The sequence below is a fragment of the Arvicola amphibius genome, chromosome 10 (genome assembly GCF_903992535.2).
Source record: "Arvicola amphibius chromosome 10, mArvAmp1.2, whole genome shotgun sequence".
NCBI classification, from domain to species: Eukaryota; Metazoa; Chordata; class Mammalia; order Rodentia; family Cricetidae; genus Arvicola; species Arvicola amphibius.
Genome location: NC_052056.1, coordinates 66,337,776 through 66,351,241, shown reverse-complemented (window position 1 = coordinate 66,351,241; position 13,466 = coordinate 66,337,776). Strand labels below are relative to the sequence as shown.

General features: G+C 38.1%; 1 protein-coding gene across 2 annotated transcripts in view; it reads left to right on the top strand.

Moving 5' to 3' along the window:
- The window catches only part of Ccdc50 (coiled-coil domain containing 50), a 70,093-nt gene that overhangs the window by 44,648 nt on the left and 11,979 nt on the right, over nucleotides 1-13,466 (top strand). Inside the window, exons 6-10 of one of the 2 annotated variants that reach the window (XM_038344730.2) lie at nucleotides 3,135-3,638; nucleotides 9,135-9,250; nucleotides 9,957-10,001; nucleotides 10,079-10,183; nucleotides 11,789-11,865. In XM_038344730.2, coding sequence (XP_038200658.1) covers nucleotides 3,135-3,638; nucleotides 9,135-9,250; nucleotides 9,957-10,001; nucleotides 10,079-10,183; nucleotides 11,789-11,865 — 847 coding nt within the window. The remainder of the gene's footprint in view (nucleotides 1-3,134; nucleotides 3,639-9,134; nucleotides 9,251-9,956; nucleotides 10,002-10,078; nucleotides 10,184-11,788; nucleotides 11,866-13,466) is intronic. The other variant, XM_038344731.2, reaches the window with a different exon arrangement.

Below are 13,466 nucleotides of genomic sequence, written 5' to 3'. Positions count from 1 at the left end.
TAATTATATTTATTTTAGCTATCTTTCTAAACTTGTAGAGAGTGGAGTAGAATAAAGGGTTGTTTCAAGGTGCTAAGAGAATATTAAGGAATAGATAATGTTGCCTCCTCCAAACTTGTGTGGACTGTGGTATTTCTTTTCCTTTGGTGATGATGTGTGCTTTTAACTATGCAATTTTATTTATACACCCTTGAGTTAGACTTAATTGGGTTCCATAGGGACTGTGCTATTCAACTTGTCATTACAAAGCAGCATTATGCTCTATGTAAGGATTCTTTCCCAACACACATGATCAATTCTTGGATTCTGCTTTATCTTTTAATAGAATCTGATTTTTGCCTTTGTTATGTAATAATCACAGTATATTAATGCTCGTCCTTTCATCTTTTGCTATATATATATATAAGCTTTAATAAATCTTAAAAAGGATTATCTATAGATTTTAAATTTTAAATTATCCAAAATATTTGTGAATGTTCATAGAAAAAATAGCATAAATTATTCCTTTGTGAATCCCCTTTCTCTTCAGAGCCACTTGCCTGGTATCATGTTCATATTTGCGATTATTTCTAAATACATTAATAACCTTTGAAGACTATCACTCTAGTCCCTTAGGACAGTTTGCAGTTTGACAAAGGTACTTACTCTGACTTCTCTAAGGCATTTTTCTCATCTGTAAAATGAAGTTATAAAAATATATTTCTCATAGATTTTGAAAAGATCAAATAATATAATTTTGATGAGTGACTTGTAAACTTTAAAGTTATATATATATATTTGTATAAATATATATAGTGTATATATAACACATACACAGGCATACATTTGTATTTTGTTTCAACAAAATCTTACCTTGGATGACAAATATGAAGACACACTTAAAATGTAGACACATATGTGTATAAGTGTGTGCCATATATATCACACAGTTTGCCAATGAAAGCATTAATTATATTTGACAAATAACTTGGTCTCAAGAACATCCAAATCGCTTTCTGCAACTAGAATGGTTGGAATAGGTTCAAGCAGAATCCCTCACTATGTTCTCTCCTAGCCCAGATTTAAAGATGCCATCATAGGTAAACTATAGAAAATAAAACTACTATCAGTTAACTGTTTAGGAAGAATTAAAAAACATCATAGTTTCATAATTTATCTCCAAACAAGTTCCTTTGTGTTTGCTCTGAGCTTCCCGATGGACTCCACTCATAGCGCCCCCTGAACACACTGGTATAGACACACTGGTAAACCAGCTCTCTGAATGTGGTCATCATTTCATACCTTGTCAGTATTACATTAATTCCGGCAGCCAATTAATTCTTTATCTGTTGTGAAAACTGAGTTAAAAGGAGTTAAAAGAGCAGGGTTTTTTAAATTATACAACTTGTTAGGCTTCACTTTCAAATCAAGTATAAATTTGATTCTGAACTATAGAAAAAATAATTTTTTAAGTATCTGTTGAAGAAAGCAGATTTTACTCTAGACCCACCTTTGAAGGAAAGTTCCTTTTCTTTAAAAAAAATGTGAAAGAAACCTGAAGTTGTTGAGTGGAGGCTATTTTATCAGTATTGTATTTAGCATACTTTCCTTCTTTATATATATATACTTTATATATATATATATATATATATATATATATATATATATATATATAGTACTTTTACATACTTTCTTTATATTAGAGTCAAAACACACAACCTGACAAAGACCCCTTAAGTCTGCCTGCTCGTGGAAGCTGTTTTAGTATTCAGCAAATGCCTGATTATAGCAAAGAACAGCTTAGTTATCTGAGCATTTTTTTATGGAATGAAATTTGTTTTTACTATTTCTAAAGTGTAGTAAAAGGCTTTAGAAATGTTACAGTTACTCTGGTCTTGGAAAATGCTCACTAATTTACTTTCTTGTTTTTATAGTATGCTTGGGCCTGATAAATGATGTATGTAGGGTTTTTTTTTTCTTTTAAATTGGGGAAATTGCATTTGTAGCTTATACTTTATGTTTGTATTTAGAAGACAGTTTGGATGTTTTTAAAATATATTTGGGAAATGACACCTGTTTGTGTATTCCAAATGTCATTCCCTTTTTAGCTTTTTCCTTGATAGGATTCAAATAAAATGAGGAACAGAATTACCTCAGTATAACAAGTCATTTACCTTAACATTCTGCTCCACTCTCTCTTCCCTCTACACTAAACTAGAACCCAGGATGACCAGAAGTATCTGGGAATGCTTTTTTTGACCACATGGGGGTTGGAGGTAGAGGGTAGAGATCTGTGGTCATTTTGAACTAAGCGGAAGTTAGGAGCATTGTACTTTATTTTACCATCACTTTGGTGAGAATGCTTAGAAATCTACAACTGAAATCTCATCACTGTTTTATAAGACTTTATGACCTGTAACTGTTAGCACCTATTCTAGCTGCAGATTGGCTTTAGAAAGTAGAATTTGATGTTGCTGTCTGTCTTAGGGTTTCTATTGCTATGAAGACACTCTCTGACTATGGTAACTCTTATATAAAGGAAAACATTACATTGGAATGACTTACAGTTTTAGAGGTGTGATCCATTATCATCATGATGGGACCTGGCAGCATGCAGGGAGACATGATGCTGGAAATGGAGATGAGATTTCTACATTTTGAATTGCAAGCAACAGGAAGTGAGTGGTCTGAGATGTTGGCTTTGGCTAGAGCATATGAGACCTCAAAGCCTGTCCCTCCAATGACACACTTCCTCCAACAAGGCCACACTTCCTCATAGTGCCACTCCCTATGGGGGCCATTTTCTTTCAAATTACCACACTGTCCATCATTTTGTTATTGGCATTATGAAGTAGGATTTGATGATATTGTCCATCATTTTGTTATCAGCAAATATGAACGTGCTAAACGCTCCCTAATCGTGATCAGATTCTCTATGATTCAAATCATTCCACTTAAGTTTTGCTTTTACTTCTTTGGCTATGTCTGCATGGACCAATCCAGTCAGTATTCATCTTCATATCTCAATTTGTGAAGTTTCACAGCAATTTATCCACCTAAAATATGATAATATTGAGTCCCAAATTCCCTGTGTAATGAATTTATACTCTCATTAAGTTATCCATTTTATTTTTATACCTTCTACCTCCACTCAGACCAGCCAAGGTCAAGGAGGGCCAGGGAAATGGGAAACTCAAGGTTTTATAGACTCCAAAATGATGGGAAGACTGTACAGCAGAAGAAGGGGAAATCAAGGCATCTGCTGGAGAACTTGGAAGAGATGGAGGAACCCTGTTCATCAGAGAGATCTCTGCCTTCTAGCCCAGGCAGAGGGAGGGGTGATGCCCAGACTGCCAGTGATCAGCATGGAAGGAAGCAGCCTGGTCAAGAGCCGCTCCGGAAGATCAGTGGTGGGGTCTCTCTGAGCACTGACTCTGATGGATGGGAGGCCAAGAGGAGCCCTCGAACTCGGAGTTGGGAGAAACAGCCCCGACCCCATGGCAGACTTTCACCCAAGTCTTCACAGAAAACAGGGCTTCCCTCTAATGAAATTGTCTGTGGGAGGGACCTTGGGCAAGGTGATCACAGAGAATGGAGACGTAAGCCCAGGACTCCTCCCTTCTCAGAGGATGAAGAACTTCAACACCACCATGATGCAGGTAATGGATCACCCTGCTGGGAATCCTGTGTGTAAAGCCAGAAAGTGCAGTAAGCATCGTATGCAACCTTTGTCTCTCCAGTTTGAACTCTTGTCCTTAAATGAATCTTGGAGCCAGGCATTGTGTGAGATTCCTATTAATCTTAGGTCTGCAGAAGAAGGAAATATCTGTACTGTTCTCCCTTAAGAGCATGCTGTGTTGGAGGGTTCTCCAGAGCCAGGTTGCAAATGCAGGTGCCAAATACTAGTCGTTGTTTGCCACAGCCTTGCATAAAACACTCTACTTTTAAATTGAAGATTCTTGAATTTTTGGTTTTAATTAAACAAACCAAGAAGACCTGGTTGTAATTGACTTCCGTGTGTGTCTGCCAGTGGGATGAGAAGCACTTTATCTCTAGACCTCACCTTTCTCATCTGTAAGGGAGACGTCAGCGAGGCTTTCAGATTTGGACATTCATCATTTTTATCAGAGATACCTAGGGTAGGATATTTTTTAAAACTGGAAATTTCTGAGTCCTTTTGGAATATTTTAAATCTGTAAGTGATACTTTCATAATTAAAGCTTAAAAATCATTGTTTTAAGTTACCTTTCATGGTTTAACATGCAACTTTTAATTGTGTACTTCTTCTAAGTGCCAAGATACACGAGTTCTCAATACCCATAAACAACAAGAGGGTAAGAGCTGGGGAGATGGCTCACTTACTACATGAGTGTGAGAACCTGAGTTTAAATCTAGAACCCATAGAGAAGTCAGCAGCCTTAGCAGATACCTATAATCCGAGTACTCAGGAAATAGTGGTTGGTCTCTGGAACACACTGGATAGCTACCATAGCCAGAAATAATTAGTCCGGAATTCAGCAAGAGACCTAGCTTCAACATATAAAATTGAGAGAGCATAAGAAAGTACCCAATAACTTCAGGGGACCATACACACATGCATTATTAACACTGCATACACTCATGTATATGTATACTTTCATACCATATGGATACATGCAAAAAATAAAGTTAAAAAAGACAAAATTAGAATAAAAATAAGAAATGAATGTGTATAAGAAATACCTCTTAAATTTTGGCAGCCCTGAAGCTTAACCTTGTAGTCAGTCTGTTATGGACACTTTAGCGGCACTGTGTGCTGTCTGGGACATCCTGAGGGAAGGATTTCCTCATGGCTACTACACTGTCGTGACAGCTGTACTTAATAGACATAGCATTCACCATTCTGCCTTCAGTCAGTGCTTACTGAATTGTACAAAGATGGAAAGGTTTCCATAGTAGAACTATCAAGGAGCACCCGCTGTGCTCTACTCGTGCTTTGCTGGTGATTGCAAAGCTAGTTTCTAGGCTGCAGATTCATTCTGACTCTGCTGGCTTTCTTATCGTATCTCACATTAAAAGGTCTTGGTTTTGAGGGCAGATGCAAAGAGATGGGGTGATAATTGGGATCCAAATGCATGCTGTGAAATCCATAAAGAATCAATGAAAGTAAAAATAAAATAAAGTTAATAAGTAAAGGACTTGGTTATACGAAAAAGAAAATTTTAGTTTAGCAAGCTGTACTGAATACCACATATATTGTTTGAGCCTTGTGCCAGAGTCTAACTTCAGATACAGATGGATGTATTTAAAGACAGATACATAAACATTTTCATATTTGATGCATCATGTTAGGAAGTCATGAACAAAGAGAGGAGAATAGAGAAGAGGTTGCTGGTATTCATTGAAGATGCTGAGGGGGAAGTTACACCGTGACTAGATTAAAAATGTTGCCCACAGTTCCGTGAGGTATGGGAGGAGACTTGGTAATTCCATGGTAATTCCATTGACCTCTACATTTGGAATCTGCGAACCTGTTGTGAATGTGCTCAAAAGACCAGTTAGCCTTTAGAGCACTTAATCATCTGCCAGGGTTTTTAAAGAAGTTTGGGGACCTGAAACTAAGCTCCACCTTAGTCTTCAGGAGTCTTGGAGCTGTAATAAAGGTTTGCTCTGCTAATACAGGGTATAGAGAACAGTATGGTTATAGCTACTAAGATGATTACAGTGGCCACTGCTTAGTACTCACCATTTTCTACTCAGCCTGCTTTAAGCCTTTTACTTTCCAGTTCCTGTTGGTATTTGATTTTAAACATGGTCAGGAGACTACATTAAGAACTAGTAATTAGGTACTGGTGTCAGCCCTTGCTGTTGGAAATGGTTACAGTTCTTAGTAATGTGGTGTATGCCAGACTCCTTTTCAGTTATCGGTGGCTAAACTAGCAGGATAGGGTCACAACACTGGGTCCACGAGCATTTGCAGAATAGGGAGCAAGAAGGCAGCCGAAAATGGAATTGCTAAAATAAAGCGAGAATGGTTGACTTTCCATAGAGCATTTAAACTCTAACTTTCAGAAAAACTTATTTTGCTTACATCTGTGACAGCTTATTGGTTACGCAGGTTAGCTTACACCTTCCAGGGCCTTAAATACACATGCTTGTATCCCTTGTGAATTCTGAATCAGATACATTGTGACATGCCCTAAATGTCAAATAGCTTCTTCTTCCTTCTTCTTCTTTTTTTTTTTTTTTTTTTTTTTTTTTTTTGCCTCCCGGCCCCAGACAAGGTTTCTCTGTAGCTTTAGATCCTGTCCTGGAACTAGCTCTTGTAGACCAGATTGGCCTCAAACTCACAGAGATCCTCCTGCCTCTGCCTCCCGAGTGCTGGGACTAAAGGTGTGCGCCACCACCGCCCGGCCATACCACCCTGAACGCGCCTGATCTCGTCTCAAATGGCTTCTTATGAAATATGCATATGCAATACCAAAATCCCATCAGTTGCATTTTTTTAAAAACATACTTAGTATAAATTTATCTTCAATACTAGCATTTTTAGTTTTTCTTGGTTACAGGTGCATACCTCTATTCCCAGCACTTGGGAAACAGAAAAAGCAGTATCTCTGTGAGTTGAAGGCTATCCCAGTATACATGGTGAGCTGTAGTCAGCCAGGGCTACTTAGTTTATTAAGACCCTATCTAGTGAGCTCCGCTCTCATTTATCTTACTACATCACATTTTATTTAAACTGAATAGTTCTTTTGTGTTTCCTTTGGGAAGTCATTATGTTCTCCAGCTGTAGAATATTAACTGTATGTAAACTGGAGGTATTGTTTAGGTAGAGCAGTTGCCTAGCATGGTCATCTACAGCACCACACAAAAAGACCTAGGGAAAGAGGAAGGAGATAGAGAAAGAAGGGAAAAGCTGGGTTGTGGCCCCTCTATTTAAGAACACTTTCCAAATTCTATTAGAGTGCCAATATGTTCGATTATCTCTGTTTTTATAATGATGACTTTTCAATGCACTACATACTTATAAATGTCTCATCACTTTGGGTCTGGAGGACACTGTAGTTGGAGGCGATCCTGCCTCTAGAGAGATCCATTCATTGTCTTAGGCACTGTAACTGGGGAGACCATCCTGCCTCTAGAGAGCTCCATCGTCTTAGGCTCTGGGCGCTTCTGTGGAATGAGAACTGCAAATACTGGTAATGTGTGGACATCTGAGTAAACTGTCATACTGGTAGCTGGGCCAGAGAGAGATGGTGGTTCAAATTCGGACTTTATTAATGGACTCTGGTCCTTGTAGACTGATAGTAGTTATAATTTTATTGTCCTGTCAGTGTAATAGCACTATTCATTTAACTACATCTTTGTTAGAATTTAAACTGATGTTTCTATAGTTAATTTTGTTGCATAGGCAAACCCACTTTTGAAAAATGTTGGATATTTTGAAAGTTGAGTGTATCCATTTCAGTAGGTGAAAAATCAGGCATAATCTATCATCTACAGCGAGGCTTTAGGCTGTTCGCTGAACCCTTTTCCTTTCTGTAGATTGGAGTACGGTACAACAATTTATCCATTCACTGACTTTACCCGGTGTCATGTCCCTACTTAAGTTTAGCTGTTTTCTCTAAAATCTGCCTTTCTAAATATGGTCATACAAATCATAATTCAGACAAGTGTAATACCCAATTGCATATGCCCTCTTCTTGAGATTATCCCAAACCAGTCAGAAATCTGGTGTAAACCAGGCCAAACCAGCATAGGATTCACTACCACTAGAGGTGATTTGTGATGATCTGGTTAGTCAGGTCCTGGGAAGTGTGAGTTAAGAAAGACAAGGTTTCTCATCGTTTTTATGATAACATCCACACACATGAGTCTCTATTTTAAATTTACCACAATGTTCGATAGAATGTCTATAAAAGTAGATTTCATAACAAAAGCAAAATTCTCTAAATATAATTTACTTTTATGTGTGTAGATGTGTTAGCAGCTTGTGAATTAAATGCAATTAGATATTTTTCTAACTTTTTTTTTTTTTTTTTTTTTTTTGCTTATCTTGATGGCATAATGTTCTTAGCCAGGGCTTCCATATTACTTGAAGATAAGAGTCCATTGGAAGGGCTTCAAATAAATACCCCAAAGCAAGAGCTCACCCAGCCTATTCAAGTTAGAATACATAATGTTAAAATGGTGTTTTAATATTGCTCAAGCACCTATAAGTGATTCTAATAAGTGATAGTGGCTTTGACTAGTAGTACAGAGCGTTTATCTGAGTAAATTTGTATCCCTCTGGTGTTCATTTACTAACGGTTATGCTAGATGCCTGATCTATGATTCCCTTAAAAGGTTTTATTATTTCTGAGGGCGATATATTCATCTTGTTGACTAACTGTAACCTATAAAGGTATGCAAAGAAAAGTATCCCCCATTTTGAAATGAGATTAACTTTTGCCTTATTTGGAAGTTCTAGAAGGCTGTGTGTGTTCCTGTAACACAGCAGGGTAATAAAGCATAATTGTCAGTCAATTCTTTTCATCCCTCTCTCCCCAGAGGAGCCCAATTCTGAGGCCATTGCACTTTCTGATATTCCTCTATGTTATGTTTTCCCTAAAATGTTTTGATGTCAATAACACATGGGTCAAAGTTGTAGGTAAGTTCTAGAGCAAATGATTCTGTGCATGCGACAGAGGGAACGGTCAGTTTTGACATGTTTTCTCCTTACTTGTAGATAGCCCTGCCTATTCTGCAGGAGATGAATAGGCTTCAGGCCTGAGAGGAAGCCTTTCTCTTGGTTGTCTAAACCACATTAAAACTCTGATTCTGGAACCTTCTTTTCTCTTAAATGTTTTTATATTCAGTGACTATGTTTTTCTTTTTGGTTTCTGTTTTAAAGACTTGTTTTCTTTCTGGTTTCTTGTATGACTTTGTACTGTTGAAGAAACTGTGAGAAATGTTTCTACCAGGTGGATTTCGGGAAGTAACTTTGTTAAAATGTTTGAATTGTGTGTGTTACTATTTCCATTCCTGGAAAAAATTTATTTTAGATTTACCCCTCACTGAAATCTACAATGTACAATCTACAGTCATCATTTTAAATATTAAGATTTTTTCCTAATATTTTTATCTTTTTAGAAAACAGCCCCAGTTACTTCATTGAATTGAATTTTTTCTAGGAATGAAACCAAGAGGAATAAAAGAAGCTGTTTGTCCTCCCACACGAGTGAGCCCCAGGGACCAGGAATGGTATGATGCTGAAATTGCCCGAAAATTGCAAGAGGAAGAACTTTTGGTGGGTACATTTAAGGTCAAAGTTCAAACGAAGTCATAGGGCTGTATGTGCAAACCAAATCACATTTCAGTTTTATAATAACTGTTAAAGAGTTCTGTTGTTGGCATTATGGTTCCATCAGTTGAAAAACTCTTGTTTTTTCTAAGGGTGGGGAAATCGAGACAGAGGAAGGGGAGTAGAATATCACCCCACTTATCCATGCTTGACTTTCTATAGTTTTTTATTATCTGTTATTAAAAATAAGTACTTTAAGTACAATATTGTGAAAAGTGGTATCTTTCATTATTGGGGTTATTAATTTTTTCCTTGACTGATTTGTAAATTCAACCATTTTTTAGGTTTGTATGCATAGAAATAAAGCTTCTGTAGGATTTGCACTATCCGCAGTTCCAGTCATTCACTTAGGCTATAGGAATGTGTGTTATCGGGTAAGGAAGCCTTTTCCATGTAGCTGTGCATATTGATAAGCATGAGCAATAGAACTCCCTAGCCTGGTTTTCTGCATTGATAAATTTTGGTAGTTCTCTCAGAATATTTTGTCTTGTGAGTTGCTCAGTCCCTTCATTCTGGCCGGTGAAAATGCACCCACTGGCCATCAGCTTCAGGGACTCAGGTACAACTCATTTCAAATTCCAATTTCTTTTCTGTAAGATATTTGAAATGGACAGCACAGATTACAGTTATTTGTTGTGCTTCTGGTTCACAGGCTACGCATGTGGACATAAGAGCGGCTCAGGTTGCCCAAGATGAGGTCAGTTCATATTAATGAGATCTTATATTGTGAGACACAACCTCAATCTGTAACTAATGATATTGCCCATATCTTAGGAAATTGCTCGACTTCTGATGGCTGAAGAAAAGAAAGCTTACAAGAAAGCTAAAGAGCGAGAAAAGTCATCTTTGGACAAAAGAAGACATGATCCTGACTGCAAGGTAGTGTGATGCCTCTTCAGTTTTGCTTCTTTTAAATCACAGTAAAATGAGAGATGGAAAAGAGGACTCCACCCTTAGGATGAGCTCTAAAAACCCATTTTGGATATGCAAATACTGCATTACATACATGACTATTATGTCATGCTTGTTTCACAATGGAAACATTGAATTGGTACTGCTCAGACTGTGAGGCTCACTTTGATCATTTTCAGTCTGAGAGTCAGGTACAGGGGTCAGTTTTCCTGAACTCACGCTGTAAAAGGAGGCACCGTTTTCACCTGCTCTACAAACTGCCACAGTGAGCTGCATTTGCCCGCTGCCCCAGGTGCCTGCATTGTACCTCTGCCCTTTCACAGAGCTTTCTGTTTGTGTTTGGTAGATGAAGGACTGGAAAGTAAGTGCATATTCCTAGCAACCGTTGCTTGTATCTCAGGACAAGAACATTTTAGCAGGACCCGGGACTTTCAACAGAAGTAGTTGTGTATCATCATTCTACTATGAATTAATTGTATTGCAAGTTCAATTTAACAATCAGTATTCTTGTGCAGGGTACCACTGGGACCAGTGTGGAAGCACAAAGGTCACTTCCTTGACAGTGAGAGGAAGACAGTTGTGTGGGTGCTAATGGTAGGGTATGCGAAGGGGCGGAGAGCAGAGGGTCTCTAGAGTGAGACAAATCACAGACTACGTACAGTGCAAAACATACAGTGTAGAAGAGCAGGCAGACAGGAGAGTCAGCGAAGTGAGGCTCTGGGAAGCAGAGTTAATACTAGCCTGGGAACATGCAGCCTCGAGTTTGTACTCAGGACACACCCAATCTCTGCACTGTTTTCTATTTTCCTCTTCTAGGTCTCTGGGCCTGCCTCATAGTTTCTGTAATTATTATGAGGGAAAATAACCTTGAACCTGTACTGATAATATCACTTAACCCATTTCTCTTTGTTTAGTTGCTATTAGCATCCTGCCTTTTGCAGTTTCCATATTCTGTAACTGGTACTGGTACAAATCCTTTCTTAGAAAATTGGACTTGAAATGTGCTTTAGTTGGCTGGTTGGTAATGAGTCTGATATATAGAAGAGAGATTAAATCTCAGATCCAGATTCCATCAACTGTGTCTTCTGAATCTGTTCTGCTGTGCATGCCTGTGAGAATCACAATGAGTGCGGCAAACATATGCGTGTGTGCAAGTGTGCGTGTGTTCACACATCCGTGCATGCAAGTATGAGTGTGTGGTGTGTGAATGTGCAGTGTGTGATCCACTCATCTACACATGCCTGTGTGGATTGCGAGTGTGTGTGTGGTTTATGAGTGTGCAGTCTTTGACCCACTCAATCTGGTCACCTACTTACCTACACATGCCTGTGAGGACTGCGTGTGTGTGTGTGTGTGTGTGTGTGTGTGTGTATTTATGTCTGTGTACATGCACACACACACCCAGGAAAACTACCAGACCATTGTGTCTGTCAATTTTTGGCTGGAATGACTAAACATAAAATATTTTTATGTTATTCAGCTAAATGTAGCCTAAATTCCTAAAGGAAAGCTTACTTCAGATATTTTCTGAAGTTCACCTTTACTGTTCTTTGGTCTTTTTTCTACCCGCAGTCAAAAGCAAAATCAGCACACTCAAAATCAAAAGAGAGTGAAGAAGCATACCGTTCCAAGACGGACAGGCCGTCAAGGTAAGATGGCCCCTGGAAAGGAGAAAGAGGGAGTTAGCTTTGGAGTGGTGAGAACACATCAGTTGTCTGAGAAGACAACTGTTCTTTCTAGCAGAGAGCCAAAACTCTACAACTGGGAGGTAGTTTCAAGTGTCACAGGGTTATTCTCAAACTATGTTCAGAATCTTACATTGAAATGCATAAATCATGTAGGTAATATTTATAGTAACACTGGGGTAGAAGGAGACTTCTTTTTTGTTTTTTATTTGGACTATTCTTGGCATTTAAAGTCTTGTGCTCTCAGCTAAAGAAAGATGAGATTAACCAATTTCTAAGTTAAAATCTGAGATTTTAAACTTTGGTTGGGGCTGAGAAGATAGCTTACTAGATAAAAGCATGTGTATGTGTTCATGTAATGTGTTGTCTCTCTGTGTGTGTATTTGTATGTAGTTAATTGTCGTAATGCAGATTGAGTCTCACTATGGAAGTAGCTGACTGTGCTCGGAGTTCTTCCTGACTCACACGGTCACAGCATTGAGGAGCTCTTTTTCCTTATTAGTTTATATTGCCTTTTCAGAATGTTTCATTACGATAAATATGGAAGGACGGCATGGAGAAAATGGGAGAATAGTAAAAAAGATGTTTGATTCATGGAAATTAATCTATAGTTAAATAGGGACAAGAAGCTTTGGTATTTAGCAGGAGCGAAACTATAAATGACAGTTGTGATTTGTGTATTTCAAGTCCCTACATGAAAGTATAGAAAAAATTTCACTATAAAGAATGCATAGGGTCAGAGAGCTCCTGGCTTCAGTTCCTAACCACCACATGGTGGCTCACTACCATCTGTAATTTCAGTTCTTGGGGACCTAATGCCCTGTTCTGGCATATGTGGGCAATGAGTATACAAGTGGTGTACATCATACATGTAGGCAAACACTCATACACATAGATGAAAATAATACACCTTTTACAAAGGAAGTTATGGGGCTGGAGCAATGGTAATGGTAAAGATCACTGGCTTCTCAGAGGACCTGGGTTTGATCCCCAATACCCACATGGCAATTTAGAACCATGGGATCCAACACTCTTGGCCTCCAAAAACACTGCCTGCATGTGTTTCACAGACATGTATAAAAGCAAAAACACCCATATGCACAAAGAATAAAATACAATAAGTTTTGGAATAAAAGCAATAAAATAAATAATAAAAGGAGATAGTTATGTTTAATCAGATTTGAATGTTAGAAAACACTCGTGCATATTGAATTATGTTATCTTGTAAATATGTTCTATTTTTATATTTTTACGTATGCATTAAAATTATTTTAGATAAACAAGTAGGGGCTGGGCTTGTAGAAGTGTTGCCTAGTGTGAGAGATACCCTGGGTTTGTTCCCAGCACTGTCTAAACTGGACATGGTCTGCTTGTTTGTTGATTCTAGCCGAAGGGAAATGAAGGAAGAAAATCAGAAAGTCAAGGTTAGTGTTGTATATACAGCGTGTTCAGTGTTCAAGCCAGGATACAAGAAACCAGGTCTCAAAGAAAAAATAAAAAAGAGGAAAGGAAGCAAATACACTTGTAAAATTTTAAATACCCTGAATTAATAATACCTTGACTTT